At 42.7% G+C, this 18,167-nt stretch overlaps 1 protein-coding gene across 8 annotated transcripts in view; it reads right to left on the bottom strand.

Moving 5' to 3' along the window:
* Positions 1-728: 728 nt before the first annotated feature.
* Positions 729-18,167, bottom strand: part of Tango10 (transport and golgi organization 10) — a 38,188-nt gene continuing 20,749 nt past the window's right edge. For 7 of the 8 annotated variants that reach the window (XM_077646626.1, XM_077646625.1, XM_077646620.1 and 4 more), the window contains 2 exons: positions 16,970-17,157; positions 729-11,662 (listed from right to left, as the gene is read on the bottom strand). In XM_077646626.1, the coding sequence (XP_077502752.1) occupies positions 10,888-11,662; positions 16,970-17,157 (963 nt within the window). In that variant the 3' untranslated portion in view covers positions 729-10,887. The remainder of the gene's footprint in view (positions 11,663-16,969; positions 17,158-18,167) is intronic. The other variant, XR_013310812.1, reaches the window with a different exon arrangement.

Genomic DNA, 18,167 nt, shown 5'->3' with positions numbered 1-18,167 from the left:
TGCCACATAACCCAAAATCACTGTACTAAACTCCTAAGATACCTTTGTCTCGCCGCATTCCTAGTTCCGGCACTTTTTTAATTTTCTCCCGTGACCTACTGTAACTGGTACTGAATAGCCAGTTAGTTGTGACATGCATGTAATAAACACTGACCATTTTTGGCGAAAACCGAATTTCAAAAAATGAATTAGGCATACATTTATTGGCATTGTTCGGTTTAAACTGAAAAGTCCAACCCCTAGTGATGATATGGTTTTAGCCACTAAGAAAGCACCGCGATGTGGGATGTACAAAATGGAAATTTGTGTTTAGGGCTCCATGAGACATTTTGGCATGTGCTCTATTGAAGCCTTTCCAAGGAGACTAGATCTTGCCTACGTCAACAGCTAGACAGGAATGACTTGCCAAGCCCTTTCTAGACTTCATAGCAATGTCAGCCAGGGTGTATGTGCATGTGCACACATAAATGAAGAGTTCATCTATGTACAACCTAGCTTTTGTGTTTGTCTTCACATAAGCACCTTTATAATTCCTCTAGCGTAACTCTTCTGAGGTTGTACCTGCAAAACGCTTTAGCAATAAAGAAGTGAAGAACCGTTATTTTAATTATGTTACAACTAAACAGAGCAATATAATCCTGGCATCTTTTCCCCAATGAACAGAGATGGGCACATACCTGTGTCCCCTATATTGTAAGCCAAGGGTCTAAAAATACAAAGAATGAAAGTGAAGCAATGTAACTGATGGCCACCTAGCGCCAGCAGGAGCATTTTAATGGCAGGTTTCCGGGACAACCACATCTGGTACTGTTTGTCTAAACTAGTAAATTCAGCACAGGTAGTCCGTGGATTAGAACAATCACAGGTGCATGTATCTGGCACATTTTTAAAATAAATAAGTAGGCACTGACATATCCAATTATACAGACCATGCACTTTGCAAATTTCTGAGAAAAAGGCCTAAAAAATTTAGATTCGCTCCACCACATGGCTGGCACAAAATGGCCACTTAACAAGCGATAGCCTGTAAATGGCTTAATGATAGAATGGTGGGCATGTGTGAGGTTTTACAACCAAGTACCACCTGTTGTGTCAGTGGCACATCGTAACCATGCCTAACTTTTTATGATGCTAGCTCCACAGATAGCGAAAATTGTGCACACATAAAGTGAACACAGAGTAGCTCTTAAAGGGACACTGAGAACAACTCCATCGAATTACTCTCAGTAAAAATTGATTACCTGGTTCCTTCTGGCTATGCTAACATTTGCCTGGCAGCAAAGGTGCATTTATTGGTGAGAAAATTGCATTTTCAAATCTTCCTGCCAGTTGATTCAAACTCCTTACATCCTTACCAAAAATGACAGGTTGCCACCGTTCTGAAGTGAATGGTGGTGTAGCGTAGCCTCTGGGATATGTGTACAAAAATCGGCGTTGATGCAAGAATTTTACTTGCGAATCAGCCTGTGGTGGCGACATATGTATTTCGTTTTTTTTTTTTTTTGTCTTTTCTAACTTATAACAGCTCTATTTTCAGTGCAAGTGGCCTCTCTGTCATTTGGATGGCGTAGTGTATCGACACAGACTAACTTCAATTCGTCCTCATTGTCTCTTAAATCTCATACCAGGGGTTCCCGAAAGGTGCTGAGGAATACCGTGTACCTTCAGAAAACGCCCAAACTCGGTTAGCAATGACCGGCTGTGGGATGAAACAATCTGCTATAAGCAATTACAGGAATTTGTCCCAAAATATGATTGAGTAAAGGAAAGGTAGGTGGAGGCATGAACGGATTTAGGCGCTCAGGAAACCCAGACAGCACTCCAAGGAACCCAAGCATTCCTAGGTCCCATATATCTTACACACGTATTACTGTATTTACTCACATAATTTGCACTCATGCATAATTTGCGCACCCCTGATTCACGACCTCAATTTATATAAAAAAAAATTTTACTCGCGTATTTTGCACTGCCTGTGCAAGCACATCAGCATGCACGTGGGTGCACGCTGGATAGGCTTGGGAAGATCGGCGTGATCGTGTCGCTGTGTGCGGCTGCGAAAGGTGAGTGGTGCCAAAAAAAGTCGGTAATTCGTTTGTGAATTGGTTCCGGTAAAGAAAAGTAAATTGCGCAGAGTTTACCCGGCTCGCTTGCGCTGACGGTCACTTTTCGTATGAACAGCTGCGAGAGCAATTGTCTGGGAACCTCTGGAGCGTGCTTCGCGCCAGAATCAAACTACCAAACTGCTGACTGTTCTGTTTGCCGCTAGTCAGCCAAGGCACACGCGAGGGCGCCATTTTATCACCTTTTATCTCCATTTGCATCTGTTTGCTGGCTTTACGATTGTATTGTTTCGCGTTTATTGCTTCGAGCTGTGCACGCGCCGTCGTGCCATCACGCGGGGAACTACATACATATAATGCGGGTCTGGAGCGCGAGGGGTGGGGGGGTATGCATTACCTTTTGTTTGGAGTTAAATTTTTTTTTGGCCAGCGAGAGGTGCGAGTTGCGGGGTCGACTTATACATGACACTGTACCGTTTACATTGTGCATTCTGTGTTCGTGAAATCTTCTCGTAATTTGCACACCCCCTTTTTCAAGCCATAACTTTAAAAAATAAAGAAGCGCAAATTAAGTGAGTAAATAAGGTACTTTGACTTCTGACGACTTTACTTTGCATGGAGGGCAAATTGAAATCCTTTCCTTCATGATAACTTAATTCTCAAAAATTAATTACTTTCAAAGCACGTACTGCATGCATAAACTATAAATGGTAGTGACAGAGAATGGCCACAGTAATGTGAAGACGCACACTGGTACATCTTGGAAACCCTTGGAAATGTGCAGTGACCAACATACCTTCAGCATTTCGAAAGATGGCAGAGTAACTCAATTAAGCTATTATGCAGCAAAAAATACTCCTGCTAGTGCCAGGTGACTGTAAACAAATTTTGCAGCATACAGCTGTTTAAATTGATGGTCCATGCTTGGCTCATGAGACAACTTACATGTATGTACACCCTTTGTCAACAAAACGGGGACTCAATGGTTTTAGATAACTAGCTTGTGTGTCACAATGATGCAAGGCAGAATTTTTGACCGCGTGGAAGCATTCTATAGTATGTTTTGTCCTTCCCGATTGCCAATTCTGTGTGTTTATGCACTGGCAAATGCAAACCACATTACTGGTAATAATTTGGGTATGTTTTTTCTTGACATCCACCACGTAAAAAGAGCAGAAGGAGGATTTTACAAATTTCATAAAAGGAGAATTCAATTTTAGCTTCAAGAATGCTGATTGAGTTGCATAACTGGACGGCCACCAAGAGTAAGACTATGACAACTCTTAGCTGCTTTTTAAGAGAAGTTGTCAAGCACACACAAGAATGTTCAATAAAAACTACACAGCAAGGTTGAACGCATTCCAGGCACCATATTTGAAAACTTAGTATCTCCAAGGTTTGGAATTGAGGCCATAGAGCACGCACACAAGCCAAGCTCCAGCAGGTTGAAAAAAACAAAAATTTCACCTAAGGGGTTTCACACACAGTATCAGTGGCAAGAGCATAACCTACATACTGTAATAATGTGAAATTATTCAAGCTCCAGTTCTAACCAACCCCATTCCTTTTGACAAGCATAATTAAAAAAAAGAGCAGAGTATAACGAATGTAAACCCACTTGAATTTAAGCACCCTTGCTGAGACTAAGGGCCTGTATTCAGAGAAAAATGGGCACCTAAATTTGCATTAATACAGAACTACCAGAAAAAGCAATATAAGTGGCACACTCTCCAGAACAACACTGGTGGTGCTAGGGACCCCACTAGGACTGCCAGGCTACTAATAGATGAGGAGAATGGGTGAAATCCATAGCCTCCAAAACTGCTTATCAAAATATAGCACTACTTCATCTCATAACAAAAGGCCTGGAGCCACCGCTGCATACCAACACTACAACAAAAAACATACATGTTTAAGTTATAAAGACATACTAGAAAACCAATAGAATTAATGTAAAGACATGCTAGAAAACCAACAACATTAATGTAAAGACATGCTAAAAACCAACAACATTAATTCATGACATACTAAAGACCAACAACATTAATTCATGACATCACTAACAAGGCCACAGCACCACTAAGTGGTTTTAAGAATCAACAGCAGCAATTCAGCCTTTTGTGCATAATTTACAATTAAGAGGACACATTCAGTGCACTGAAGAGTTTGCAAAAGATGTACATAAGGGGTAGCAGAGTAGAAACGTCTTCAACATAGTATATATAGGATTCTGAAAACATTGCCTGATGGGCGGTAAATGAAGGAATAAAACACTGTTCCATAGCATGACATTTCAATGTTGAACTGCAGCTAAATGCACAAGCATGTAAAAATTACAGCACAACTGCAAGTCCTTCCCAAAGTTAAATATAAATTAAACATCTGAACATCACTGCTTGAAAATATACATTTGAATATTCTACTGAACAGAAGAGGCAGTTTACAATAAACGCTACACAGTTTGTCAAATACCTTCAATCCACTTACTGATAGCTTTTTATGAAGTCTCTATTTACAAACATAAGCAGAAGTGCCCATAGAGTCATTGAAGTTGCTTCACTGTGCATTTTTGGTTAAGTTGACTGAATCGACCAGGAGCTCAAATTAAAAACAGGCTGCTGGGCATAGTAAATGCCACCAGAAGCAAACATTTTTAGTGTTATTGTTCACTGGTTTAACACTATTTGGTAAAAACCTGGGCAAAATCTAACTCTCTTATAGTGTCTGAGGTCAGTCTCAATTTACTCAAGAAGTATGCAGGGAATAAGAGGGCTTAAAACAGCACTTTTCTAGAGACTAAATATTATACGATCTTTCCTGAGCTGGCAGCCTCTGTTTAACCTTCAAGACTCCCAATTAATTCCTAAAATGACTATTTGTTAGGCATGATGGATGATGCCTGTTGTAAGCACCTAGATTAGCACATCAATAAAAGTATAAAGAAAGACAATTATAACTCAATCTGTGGCATTCCAGAAAGCAAACTCACCTGGGCTGTAATTAATTCATCTGGACTGGCATCATGAAGGGCTGATTTTTTATGAAGAGTGCACAAGCACACATTAGGGCATATGTGAAATTCCCAAGTGACCTTTTCCTAACCATCACTTCACAATACAGACTATGTAGATATACTGATGAGATGATTTGTAAATTCAATTTTTCACTAGTGCATTCTGACACAAAGCCATTTTCATAGTGTTTTAATACGAAAGAAAAACAACTTTCTAAAATCAATAAAAGCAGCTTAATCTTAAAGAGATATTAAAATGAACCTGAAGGTTATTAGAACACAATACATATTTTGAAAAAATAAATAATTTGTCAAGATGAGAGCCAGAGTGTTTTGGCCCTCAAAGTCTAGCGACTCTCAAATAAAAGTTAATGAACCCTTTTGAAATCTACGAGGCCACTCTTGGGGTACGTGAAGCCTTCACTCCTCGGGTAACCCCACATGCCAAGTACAAGCTGCGTCTAGCCTTGTCAAAAGAGCAAAACGCCAGAAGCGCTTTGAGTACTGCACCTCAAGTGCAAGCTTTATGGCACTTAAGTCCCCATCTAACAACCTGTCAACTAACATCATCAAAAAAGATCAGAGGTAATGAAATAATAGAGAAAAAGAAAAAAGGAGTTTTTTTTCCATAATCGAGCAAGTTTCATTCACAGTTGTAATACAACTAAGCACCTCCTGGAGCCAAGGACCATTATCACCTCTGCTGGCCTATGGAAGGCACCCAAGAATAAGGACCACTCCTCTAGTTCAGAGAACACAGAGGATAACAAAATTGAGTTGGCACTATGCTGTTTTCTGCAATAAATAATCACACAGCCTCACAAAGTAGCTCCATACAGGAGCAAGTTTTGACTTCTCTGGGGGTAGTAACTTGCTCATATATTGTTTCCTTGACAGGCTCTGGGCTACTATTTGCCAAACATTGCCTTGTTTGTGAGTCACAAATTGCAATACAGTCAAACCTGAATATATCGAACTTGAAGGGGATTGCAAAATAGATCAGTATATAAACAATGACACTATATACTTATCTGTCACCTAAAAGCAAAAAAAATGGGCGGTTTTGCATTGCTAAACATGAAATATTGCACGAAAGCAGGATTTTTTTTGCAGGTGGACACCATCACCATGTACCTCAAAGTGAGACAGAGGTGTCTACTGACCCAGGAAGCCGTTTATGCACCTTTCCTTTCCTCAAGATCAAAAGTCTACAATGTTGTCAACACCAGTGAAAGCTGGCAGCCTATTGCTCCAGTGCTGCGTTTTTGCCACAACACATGCAGTGCACATATCTCTGTCACTACCGCCACATAGCTCAAAGTGTAACTGAGGTGCCCACTGACCCAGGGAGCCAGTTACGCACCTTTCCTTTCGTGTCTATCTCAGAGGCTTCATGTCCACATGCTGATTTTGTGGGCTAGCATAGAAGGCTAATAGCGCTTTCGCATAAAATACATTAAGCCCGTGCTAGTGACATGCTTCTAGCAGCGACATGCTGCCTGCTGGTGTTGCTAGGCCTAATTTGCTTCGCATCAAGGCCGCAGCAGACGATGCTGTGGATAAGGTGCCTTCCTTGCCCGTTCTGCGCCGTCTTCAGAATCAACCTTAGCTACGAACCAACTAGCCCAAACCAAATTACTTCTTAATGCTTTGGAACTAACCACCGCCTATCACAAGAGATCTAATTCTGTTACCAGTACACTATAAATAGAATAATCTCTCATTAAAATTAAGGTACAGTTGGATTGCGCAACACAATCACCAGCAAAGCACACCAGGCAAGGGCCACCACTAGGCTCTAGTTAGTTTGGTTGGCTTCATTGCGTGACAGTGATGTGCGGAAAATGAGAACATGAGACCTAAGGTCACCCTGAAGCACACCCCATTGTCACCTTGTCACGGAGTTTCACAGTGCTAGCGCTCTCAGCAGGTACCCAGGACCTCACAGCCGACCCATTCCGCACGCAAAAAAGGATTGAAGAGCACTGTCAGGAGAAGCGCCACTTGCAGGAACGCGGCGTGGCGTTCGATATATTAAGTGTTCCACTGGGCACAAGTTCGATAAAAGTGAACAATAGTGCTATACTTTTGCAGAGGGGAAGTTATATCAACAATTCAATACATCCAGACTAGACTGTATATAGCACTAGAGAGGATGTGTGTCTAACTTTAGCTGAAGACTACACTGTGTTGAATCCCTTCTATGACTCGCTTGGTTCCGTTTGAGGGGGGGATTGCAAGTCGAAATTGCCTTTGACTGTTTCCAGATTCAACCGCTGTGGTGGCCCAGTGCTTTGGCGTTTCCTGCAGATCCCAAGGTCGCGGGTTTGATCCTGACCAAGGCGGCCGCATTTCGATGGCGGTAAAATGCAAAAACACTAGTGTGCTGTGCAATGTCAGTGCATGTTAAAGTACCCCACGTGGTCTAAATTAATCCAGAGCCCTCCACCATGGCGTCCCTCACAGCCCATGCGTCGCTTTGGAACATTAAACCTCACAATTTACAATTTGTTTTTGGATAACTTTTATAATGTATATAGCTGAATTCACTTTCTTTCGCATATTTGCTGTCAAAGCAACCCAATACATGCTTACAGGATTTCACATATGCCCTACCAAATTCAAAGGCACATTATCATCATCATCATCAGCCCTACTACACCCACTGCAGGGCAAAGGCCTCTCCCATGTCTCTCCAATTAACCCTATCCTTTGCCAGCTGCATCCACCCTTTGCCTGCAAACTTCTTAATCTCATCCGCCCACCTAACCTTCTGCCGCCCCCTGCTCCGCTTACTTTCTCTTGGAATCCACTCCGTTACCCTTAAGGACCAGCGGTTATCTTGCCTTCGCATTACATGCCCTGCCCAAGCCCATTTCTTTCTCTTGATTTCGACTAGGATGTCATTAACCCGTGTTTGTTCCCTCACCCACTCTGCCCGCTTCCGATCTCTTAACGTTACACCTATCATTTTTCTTTCCATGGCTCGCTGCGTTGTCCTTAACTTAAGCTGAACTCTTTTCGTTAGCCTCCACGTTTCTTCCCCGTAGGTGAGTACCGGTAAGGTTATGCTGTTGTACACTTTCCTCTTGAGGGAAATTGGTAAACTGCCACTCATGATCTGTGAGAATTTGCCATATGCACTCCACCCCATTCTTATCCTTCTAGTTATCTCCCTCTCATGATCCGGATCAGCTGTCACTACCTGCCCTAAGTAGACGTATTCCGTCACAATTTCTAGGCTCTCGCTGCCGATTGTGAACTGGTGTTCCCTTGCTAGGCTGTTGAACATTACCTTGGTTTTCTGCATGTTAATTTTTAGACCCATCGACCTGCTCTGCCTGTCTAACTCATTGATCATGATTTGCAGTTCACCTCCTGAGTGACTCAGCAAGGCAATGTCATCAGCAAATCGCAGATTATTTAGGTATTCTCCATTTATTCTTATTCCCAACTGTTCCCAATTCAGGCCTCGAAATACCTCCTGTAGACATGCGGTGAACAGCATTGGCGAGATCGTGTCTCCTTGCCTGACGCCCTTCCTTATTGGAATTTTATTGCTGACTTTATGGAGGACTATAGTAGCTCTGCAGTTGCTATGTATATCTTCCAGTATTTTGACATAAGGCTCTTCTACCCCCTGATTACGCAAGGCCTGTATGACTGCTGAGGTTTCCACTGAGTCGAATGCTTTCTCGAAATCAATGAAAGCTATATATAGAGGTTGATTATATTCTGCGCATTTCTCTATCACCTGATTGATAGTGTGAATATGATCTATTGTGGAATATCCTTTACGAAAGCCTGCCTGGTCAAAGGCACATAGTTTTCATCAACTCAGAAAACCTACTTGACAACCAATAAACAGTTTGATTTATGTTACATCAACCTGTGACAGTATTCTTTGCAGCAGATACATTTTCAGGATGAAAATGATTGAAATGAAGGTAGCTCCACCAGCAAATTACAATTTGTTTTTGGATAATTTTTTTTAAATGTATATAGTTGAATTCACTTTCTTTTGCATATTTGCTGTCAAAGCAACCCAATACATGCTTACAGGATTTCACACATGCCCTACCAAATTCAAAGGCACATAGTTTTCAACAACTCAGAAAACCCACTTGACAACCAATAAACAGTTTGATTTATGTTACATCAACCTGTGACAGTATTTTTTGCAGGCAGATACATTTTCAGGATGAAAATGATTGAAATGAAGGTAGCTCCACCAGCAAGTTACAATTTGTTTTTGGATAATTTTTTTAAATGTATACAGTTGAATTCACTTTCTTTTGCATATTTGCTGTCAAAGCAACCCAATACATGCTTACAGGATTTCACATATGCCCTACCAAATTCAATGGCACATAGTTTTCATCAACTCAGAAAACCTACTTGACAACCAATAAAAAGTTTGATTTATGTTACATCAACCTGTGACAGTATTCTTTGCAGGCAGATACAGTTTCAGGATGAAAATGACTGAAATGAAGGTAGCTCCACCAGCAAGTTACAATTTGTTTTTGGATAATTTTTTTTAAATGTATACAGTTGAATTCACTTTCTTTTGCATATTTGCTGTCAAAGCAACCCAATACATGCTTACAGGATTTCACACATGCCCTACCAAATTCAAAGGCACATAGTTTTCAACAACTCAGAAAACCCACTTGACAACCAATAAACAGTTTGATTTATGTTACATCAACCTGTGACAGTATTCTTTGCAGGCAGATACAGTTTCAGGATGAAAATGATTGAAATGAAGGTAGCTCCACCAGCAAGTTACAATTTGTTTTTGGATAATTTTTTTAAATGTATACAGTTGAATTCACTTTCTTTTGCATATTTGCTGTCAAAGCAACCCAATACATGCTTACAGGATTTCACACATGCCCTACCAAATTCAAAGGCACATAGTTTTCATCAACTCAGAAAACCTACTTGACAACCAATAAAAAGTTTGATTTATGTTACATCAACCTGTGACAGTATTCTTTGCAGGCAGATACAGTTTCAGGATGAAAATGACTGAAATGAAGGTAGCTCCACCAGCAAGTTACAATTTGTTTTTGGATAATTTTTTTTAAATGTATACAGTTGAATTCACTTTCTTTTGCATATTTGTTGTCAAAGCAACCGAATACATGCTTACAGGATTTCACATATGCCCTACCAAATTCAATGGCACATAGTTTTCATCAACTCAGAAAACCTACTTTGACAACCAATAAAGTTTGATTTATGTTACACCAGCCTGTGACAGTATTCTTTGCAGGGAGATACATTTTCAGGATGAAAATGATTGAAATGAATGTAGCTCCACCAGCAAGTTATGAACTGCAACTCATTGTGAGTTAATTACACCTGCTCCAGGGAAACAAGGAGAGCCAGTGATGCTGCACACAAAACAAGTCCCAGTTCACTGGAAGGTGATGCAAACACGGTGACAAACACAGGTATCTTTAACTTGACTGCAGCAGCCACATGAATGTACAGCTGGCAGGTTAGCCATATCACTTGATCATGAACATATGCCTTGTCCGAGCTCTTTTTATACAGGCCCACACATGAATGTAGTCAGTGTGCTCGCTGGACTTGGGCATCATGGAACTTGAAAGCATTGAAGATGATTTACTCATCTTTGGTCACAAGTTTATTGAGCACACCTAGAGCAAGCGGCAGGCATTCCATCCCACTAAATGCCACAAACACAACAACTAGTCCTGCCAGTTTGGGGGAAGAGGCCCCACATCGGATAAAGGCACGAAGACCCATGACCCATGGTATGGAGGTGTACGCCTAGCTCTAGGAGCACACAGGCATGATGGTGATGCGTAGCCGAAACCTGTCGCAGCGCGGCCCCACAAGAAAAGATGAGGCTGCCACATCATTGAGCTCTGCATAGGGCACAAGGTCGTCAAGGTTGAGCATGCGCGACTCCTGGGTGAAAGTGTGCTCCCGCTGCACCACTTTGCGCACATGCTCCACACCATCCTGCATTCCGCTCACCAGAATGCTCACCACCACTGTGGCATCCTCATTGGAACGACTTGATGTGAGTGACAGACGCACAGTCTTGGTCTGTGACTCGGGACCCTCCAGTGTCTCACGCAGTGCAATCAGCAGGAACCGCTGAAACAGCACCCCTTTGGGGTACACATCAACCGTCCACTCGAGCACCTTGTCCGCCAGGGCCCACGACGTGCTGCTGGGAGTCATGAAGATCAGGGTGTGGCAGCCAAACCTTGTCTGGCGTGGGTAGTTGTCAATGCACAAGGAGGCTGACCAGGTATCAGCCGTGTAAATGCGGGGCACCATGCTCTCAGGCCAATCCCACCGAAACCCGTTCATAAGTCCAAATGTCTGGAACTCCAAAGCTATTTTCAGGCGCTTCAGCATGACTCTCTTGTAGTGCCTCGCCAGAGGGTGCGACAGCACCTCTTTCAGCTCATCCACGTTCAGCATGGGAAACCGCACATGTGCCATCACTTGTCTCACCAGCTGCCCAAATGCTTCATCATTGGCAGGTTGAGAACACTGAAACCACGGTTCCTGCAATGACAACCAACGGGCAGCATGGCTGCCATGCCCACACGTCAATCATTTGTCTCAGTAAGAATTCAAGAAATAAGGCACTACAAAACATACAACTGTCATTAGATTCCCTTGCGCCATAAAAACAAAACACCTGAGACGAGACAGGACGACGATACAGGCGCCCTGTCTCGTGTCATGTGTTTTGTTTTTATGGCGCAAGGGAATCTAAGGCCATTCGTGTGTTTTGTAGCCCCTTATTTCTTGAAGTGTAACATTCATATCCAACTAGCCCAGCAACAAACGTTACTGCAGTAAGAATTCATAGAACACTGTTGCCGCTTTACCAACATCAAAGCATAGTAAAATCCCGATAGTATGACTTTGAGGGGACTGCACAAAATAGTAGTATAATTCGCATGTTGTGTAATCGAAAATCTTACGTAATAAAAGAACCTGCTGTTCTTGCTGTAAAAATGCGCAATTTTTTTCCCCCCTTGTGCAATAAGAGCACCTCTGCTTTTGTCCTGTGAGAATTTGTGCTGAGACTGTAGTGCTTGGAGACATTTCCTCGATGACAGGTTGCTTTTGTGCTCAAGTTAGTGCCTAGCCTCTTTGAGGTCGATGATGCCTGCCATTTTGAGGTGTCTTCATGAACTAGGCATTGGCGCTCTGCAACGTTTCATAGCAGGCTGTGAGTTTTGGAATAGAAACTTTGAGCTCAACCTCAGTGGAAGAAAAAAGGCTTTTCGAAAAGTGCAGCATCGACGTCATCATCACCTCCCACCCCCGCATTACAGTGGCACCTCCTCCCATTGTTGCTACCAGTGTGGTTTTCACCCTCCAGTGTGGCACCTCTACTGTGGATCTGATATCAAAGCAAACCCACAGATATACCAATTTAGAGCCTGGACTAAGGAACCCTTCCCACTCCTTCCTGAATGATTAAAGCTTTTTATTAATAAATCAAGACAATAGCGAAACCCTTGAAAAATTAAGCTCATTCAAGAAAGGAATTAAGGCACAGGTTTGCATCACGTCAACGTGTAGCAGCAATTTTACATTTTAAACACAAACACAGTTGTGCACGATGGAATAAATTGACTTCAGTCAAACTCAGTTCTAAGCATTAGGATGCCCCAAAACTCATTTGAGCCACCAATTGAAAGGAGGACCAAGGAAACAAGGAGAGCCAGTGATGCTGCACACAAAATAAGTCCCACTTCACTGGAAGGTGATGCAAACACGGTGACAAACACAGGTATCTTTAACTTGACTGTAGCAGCCACATGAATGTACAGCTGGCAGGTTAGCCATATCACTTGACCATGAACATATGCCTTGTCCGACACCAAAACGATGCACGCACTACACTAATGTGACAAAATACAGAAACTATCATTAAGACAAACCAGGTTAACATGAATTCTCGGATAAGTAGAACTATGTGAGATCATATGTTTGGCTTCCCATAGGAGTCAAAGTAAAAAAAATCCGCTTAAGACGAACTGTTTTGTGAGTCATTCAGTTAAGATGAACTTTTGCAGCGACTGCAAACACCGGCGATACTATGCAACGGAACTCACGTGGCATCTGCACAGCAGTGTCAAGCAAAGGAAAAATAAATGCTTCCACTCAAGAAAGCTGCTTTGCAAGACATGCTTCCTCGCGGAGAAGCTTTCTTGCTGATACAGAAAAGGCAGGGCACCTTTGCTCCTGCCTGTGCACAGTGCAGAGATGCCAGATCTTGGCACCGTGCGTGCATCACGTGCCTAGCATTGCCACCAGGAGTCTAAAATGCCCGTAGGTGTGGAACTTAAGGTTTAAACAGATGGGAGCCGAATATTTAACTGATACGACGTCGCAATACGCATTACCGCAGCGTAAAGATGGCCAGATATCGGTGCCGTATGGACACGGCCACCGCGGCAGACAGAAAGGCGCATAGTGCACCTGCTCAACAGCTACATTGCGGAAGGAGCGAGACAAGAGAGAGATGCACAGGTACCCAGCTGGGCACCTTCAGAGTGCTCAAGGCTAAAAAATCAAGTTGGGAACACAAAAAAACAACAGCAGTCACTGCAGAACAGGGAGAGTGACAAAGAGATGGTGAAAAAAGGGAAACTACACCAATACTGTTTTCAAGTAGTAGTACGTGACTTTGTTTCAAGTCCTCAATGTTCAGCTCACTCCATGCATAGTGCCATATATAATCCATTTGAAATTATCTTACTGCAACGTCATTTTATTGTTTTCATGTAACACGTATCTGAACGTGCGTAGCATGCGCACACATCTTTTTTAGGGGTATGTCTGTTAAACGAACTTCTGATAAGATGAACACATTTTCTGGTCCCTTCAAGTTCATCTTAACGGGAGTCTGTAGTAAAAGTGTAATCTGACTGAAGCAGTGCTCCCAGAGGGTACTACCAAACATTACATAAGCTTATCTTTGGGCACTGCTTGTACTATTGGGAACAAAAGTCTCCAGAATGTGGAAAAAGTGATCTAGGTTCATAGGTGTCACATCTGCCAACGAACACCTTCTTTCACCGCACCACATTAGAGCACGCAAGTCCGACTAACACTTCCGCAAGTTTCGATTTAATCAACTGCCTAATAACGGAGCTATCAGCTTTTGTTCCCAGGTAAGCATTCTGGATACTTTTGCCCTTAATAGTATATGACCCCTAATTGTACAGGACCTGAAGCTTTGGGCCTGATTGCACACAGGTTAGATGACTGGTCTAGTGAGCGGGGATCCTTCGTAACACAATTCCCTGTTCATATGCGGCTAGGCTTAGTGGCCCAATGTGGTTCCTGGGGCCTGCCAGCTTTGACAGTGACATCACATACCGGCTCAGATTGGCCACATGATGCGTCTGACTTCACCTCCTAGCCCCACATCCAAACAGTACTGAAAGAGCTTGCCTTAGTGGTCCTCTCATGCATTCCCTCCCCTAAGGCACTGCCCCACCGCTCCTTCACTAGTAGAGAGCACAGTCTGCCACAGCACCTGCATCTTGTCCCTCTTCTCTGACTTGCCTGTGAACAAGTTGGTCATGCACAGTTTAGTAGCCTTCCTGAAAGGTTTCACTCACATGCTGCGACAACCGCCTAGCACTTGTATATACTGTAGACACTATTTGGGCAACAAAACTCTTTCGCTGACCCTTCCCACCAGAAGCTTTTTCCTCCGAAGAGTCAGCAAACCCACACAGATGGCCTTTACACACCGCCGCCGCGGTGGCTCAGCGGTTATGGTGCTCGGCTGCTGATCCGAAAGGTGCGGGTTCGATCCCGGCCGGCTGCGGCGGTTAAATTTCGATAGAGGCGAAATTCTAGAGGCCCATGTACTGTGCGATGTCAGTGCACATTAAAGAACCCCCGGTGGTCGAAATTTTCGGAGCCCTTCACTATGGCGTCCCTCATAGCCTGAGCTGCTTTGGGACATTAAGCCCCCATAAACCATAAACCAAACTTTTACACACCGCAGAGCGTTGAGCTACACATCTCTTTAGGTTTTACCTTAGTGTGTGCACCGCATATCCTAGCCTATCCACAAGCACAGTAAGAAAGCTGCAGAGTGCCAATATGCCTGAAGCATCCACTGGTAGCCTGTGCTTGAGAAATGTGTAAGCAGCAAATGAAAGCTTCCACAGCATTGGCAAAGCAATTGACATTGACATTCCCCTACCTTTCACCAATGTGCATGCGTTTGGGCCTTCGTTGCATTGCTGACCACTTGGTTCTTGGTGCCAGTGCAGTGATTCTACTATCTTTCACAGGTCGCTCCTACCGAGGAGCTCTTCACTGTGATAGTGTGATGTGGGTTGAAAGTATGCAAATTATGTAATGCGGCTGTGGCTCCTTCTCTTCCTGCCTAGGCCTGGTAATCAATAGGGGTGCTGTATCTTTGAGCACACAGATCAGTGATAACGCCACTACATGAGCTTAGATCCTTTCTTTTCAGAACGAAGTCCAACAAGACTCCAGACTTTGATGAAAATGCAATAAACCTATGTAAATACCTGTGCAAACCTGTGCAATACCTGTGTAAAAATTTGAAAGACTCAAGAATATGCTGGTTTTGCTTAAAAGCACGTTTGTATTGAGTGGTGTATCTAGGTTAAATTAAATTATTTCCCCCTTCAAACAATGAAATTGAAAACTACTGCTTATGGCATTACTGTAGCACAAAGAAACTTTGTTCATAAGAATGGGGGCCTGTGTGGATGGACGCTGCACTCGGAACTGTTTATTAGTACAAGGAATGCCTGAATATATAACCTGCACTGCACATGCGTGGACAAAACTAAACTTAAAAAGGGACCAAATACAGATAGACATTTGCCAAAGACAACACTTGGTCTGAAACACACATTGAAAATGCATGTTATCACATGGCAGAGAATGTCGAAATCTGATCTGAATCTGTACGTCACAACTGAGGCTTTGCTTACACAGTCAGTGCCCCTTTTCTTTATGTCAAAAGCTTCTACAGTCAGACACAACTCAAGTCTGCAGTGAACCTTCACCCACATTCGTGATGCCCCACACTGTTTCTCCATGAAAAGGAACTAGTCCACTGTAAAACCTTTCTTGCTACCCAAACAAAAAGCTAACCACAACAAGAAATTATGGGCGCAAGAATTCTGATGTGTCCGGCTTCCTTAACAGAGGAAAACATTTAAATGCTGATTTCATTTACTGCTGTGACTGGTTGCCACAGTAATAAAGCACCCTGCATGCGATAAGCTGCTGTTGTTAACTGTTTTCTTTAAGGTATACTATCCTAAAATAGCAGTTCCCATGTAGTTTGGTTGCTACTTCTGACAGGAATCTCAGCATTGTCAAAATGTGGCTCACAATTATTGCAGATTCTACAATGCTTGGGTAAGTGTGCACCAGTCATTATTCCTTAAATTTTAAGCATGCTTCCTTATCTGGTAACTAATACATCGGCCTGTTTGGTCAACACGAGTTTTAGCACACAAGAGTGGTATCTCGCAGACCACTCCTGATTTGCCTTTCACATAGGGCTGGTACACATTTTCTCGCAGGCATTTCTTCTGCTTTCCTTGTCAGAGGTGTGATGGCGCAGTTTGGCAAGCTTGAAGGGAGCCAAAAAAAAACGAGTGGTACCCCATACCTACTCGTGACTTTCTTGAGGTTTGTGTGAAACTGTGCAGGTAGGGGGAAACTTCAGATGGTAAGGCTCCTTCACTTTCCCTTGACTTCAAGAAGATAAGAGAGGCTATGCACCGTTTGTAGCCTGTCGAGCATTCTGTCAATTAACCCACATAATGCCTAGTTTCCTGACACATGCACTAAAATGTTATGGCAAACTTACCTGAACAACTGGAACTCACTGGCGGTGACCAAGTCTGATCGTTTCAGGAAAGAGGTCAGCACATCAAAGTCGATGTTTCCAAAGTCTTCAGTGCTGGCCACAAGGTCAAAATTCCAGGCAATAAAGTTACTGAATGCCACATGAACAGAACTGCTTCCACAGTTTAGGGTGTACCGATACCAGGAGACCTAGGAATGAGAGGAACGATAGAAATTACAAATCACTGCTATCAGATTACAAACCAGTATAACATCTAAGTGATGTTAAAGTAATGAACAAAAACAAAAGCAACTATTTTTCTTATTTGTGACCATTACAAACACCATCCCCATCTGTTTTAAAGCTGGGCCCATGAAATATGCAACGTCTAGTAAGCAGACTATGTTTTGAATTTTAACACCTCTGAACAAAACCGCACCAGCGGCCTAACAAAAAGATCGGACTTCAGCATGATGAACATACCCAGTGACACTGGTGAGAACAGCCACAAGCATTTTAGAGTCAGCTTTGTAGCAGGCAAAAAGCCATTTTGAAGCAGCTCATGTTTTGTAGCACGAACCACAAGCTACGAAAAAAGGTAAAAATTGCAAATACATACGTTCTGAGATAAAAAGCTAAAAACCCATTTTAACGAACAGAAAAACACCATACCTCACAGTGCACATATAAAATGGAAAACTCACAAGCACAGATAGGCACTTTGGTTTGATGGTTTGATGTGGCTTAACGTCCCAAAGTGACTAGGTTATCAGGGACACCGCAATGGAGGGCTCCGGATAATTTCGACCACCTAGGGTTCTTAAACGTGCACTGACATTGCAAAGTATACAGGCCTACAGTATTTCACCTCCATCGAAATGAAATTGCAGCAGCTGATAAAGAACCCACATCTTTCGGGGAGCACCATGACCAGAGCACCACGGCAGCCCACAGATAGGTACTTCCACGAAAATGGTGATAAAACATTTCGTCTGCGCATGAAAGTAGTTTACATTCCTCTTTTTCCCTTTTTTTACAGCCCACCTCTCCCACCTCAGTAAATGTTGCTTAAGTCACATCCCAGCCTCGAACATCAAATATTCCAATGAATCAACAATTATCCATCGCTGAATAAATTGAATAATAACTACCTTAAACATCTAATATTATTGTTCCCACCTGGCTCACTGTCTAGCATACCTCCCTTGCGAATGATAAG

Source organism: Amblyomma americanum, chromosome 1 (assembly GCF_052857255.1).
Source record: "Amblyomma americanum isolate KBUSLIRL-KWMA chromosome 1, ASM5285725v1, whole genome shotgun sequence".
NCBI classification, from domain to species: domain Eukaryota; kingdom Metazoa; phylum Arthropoda; class Arachnida; order Ixodida; family Ixodidae; genus Amblyomma; species Amblyomma americanum.
Note: the sequence above shows the minus strand (reverse complement) of the source record. Positions and strands in the feature narration are given on the sequence as shown.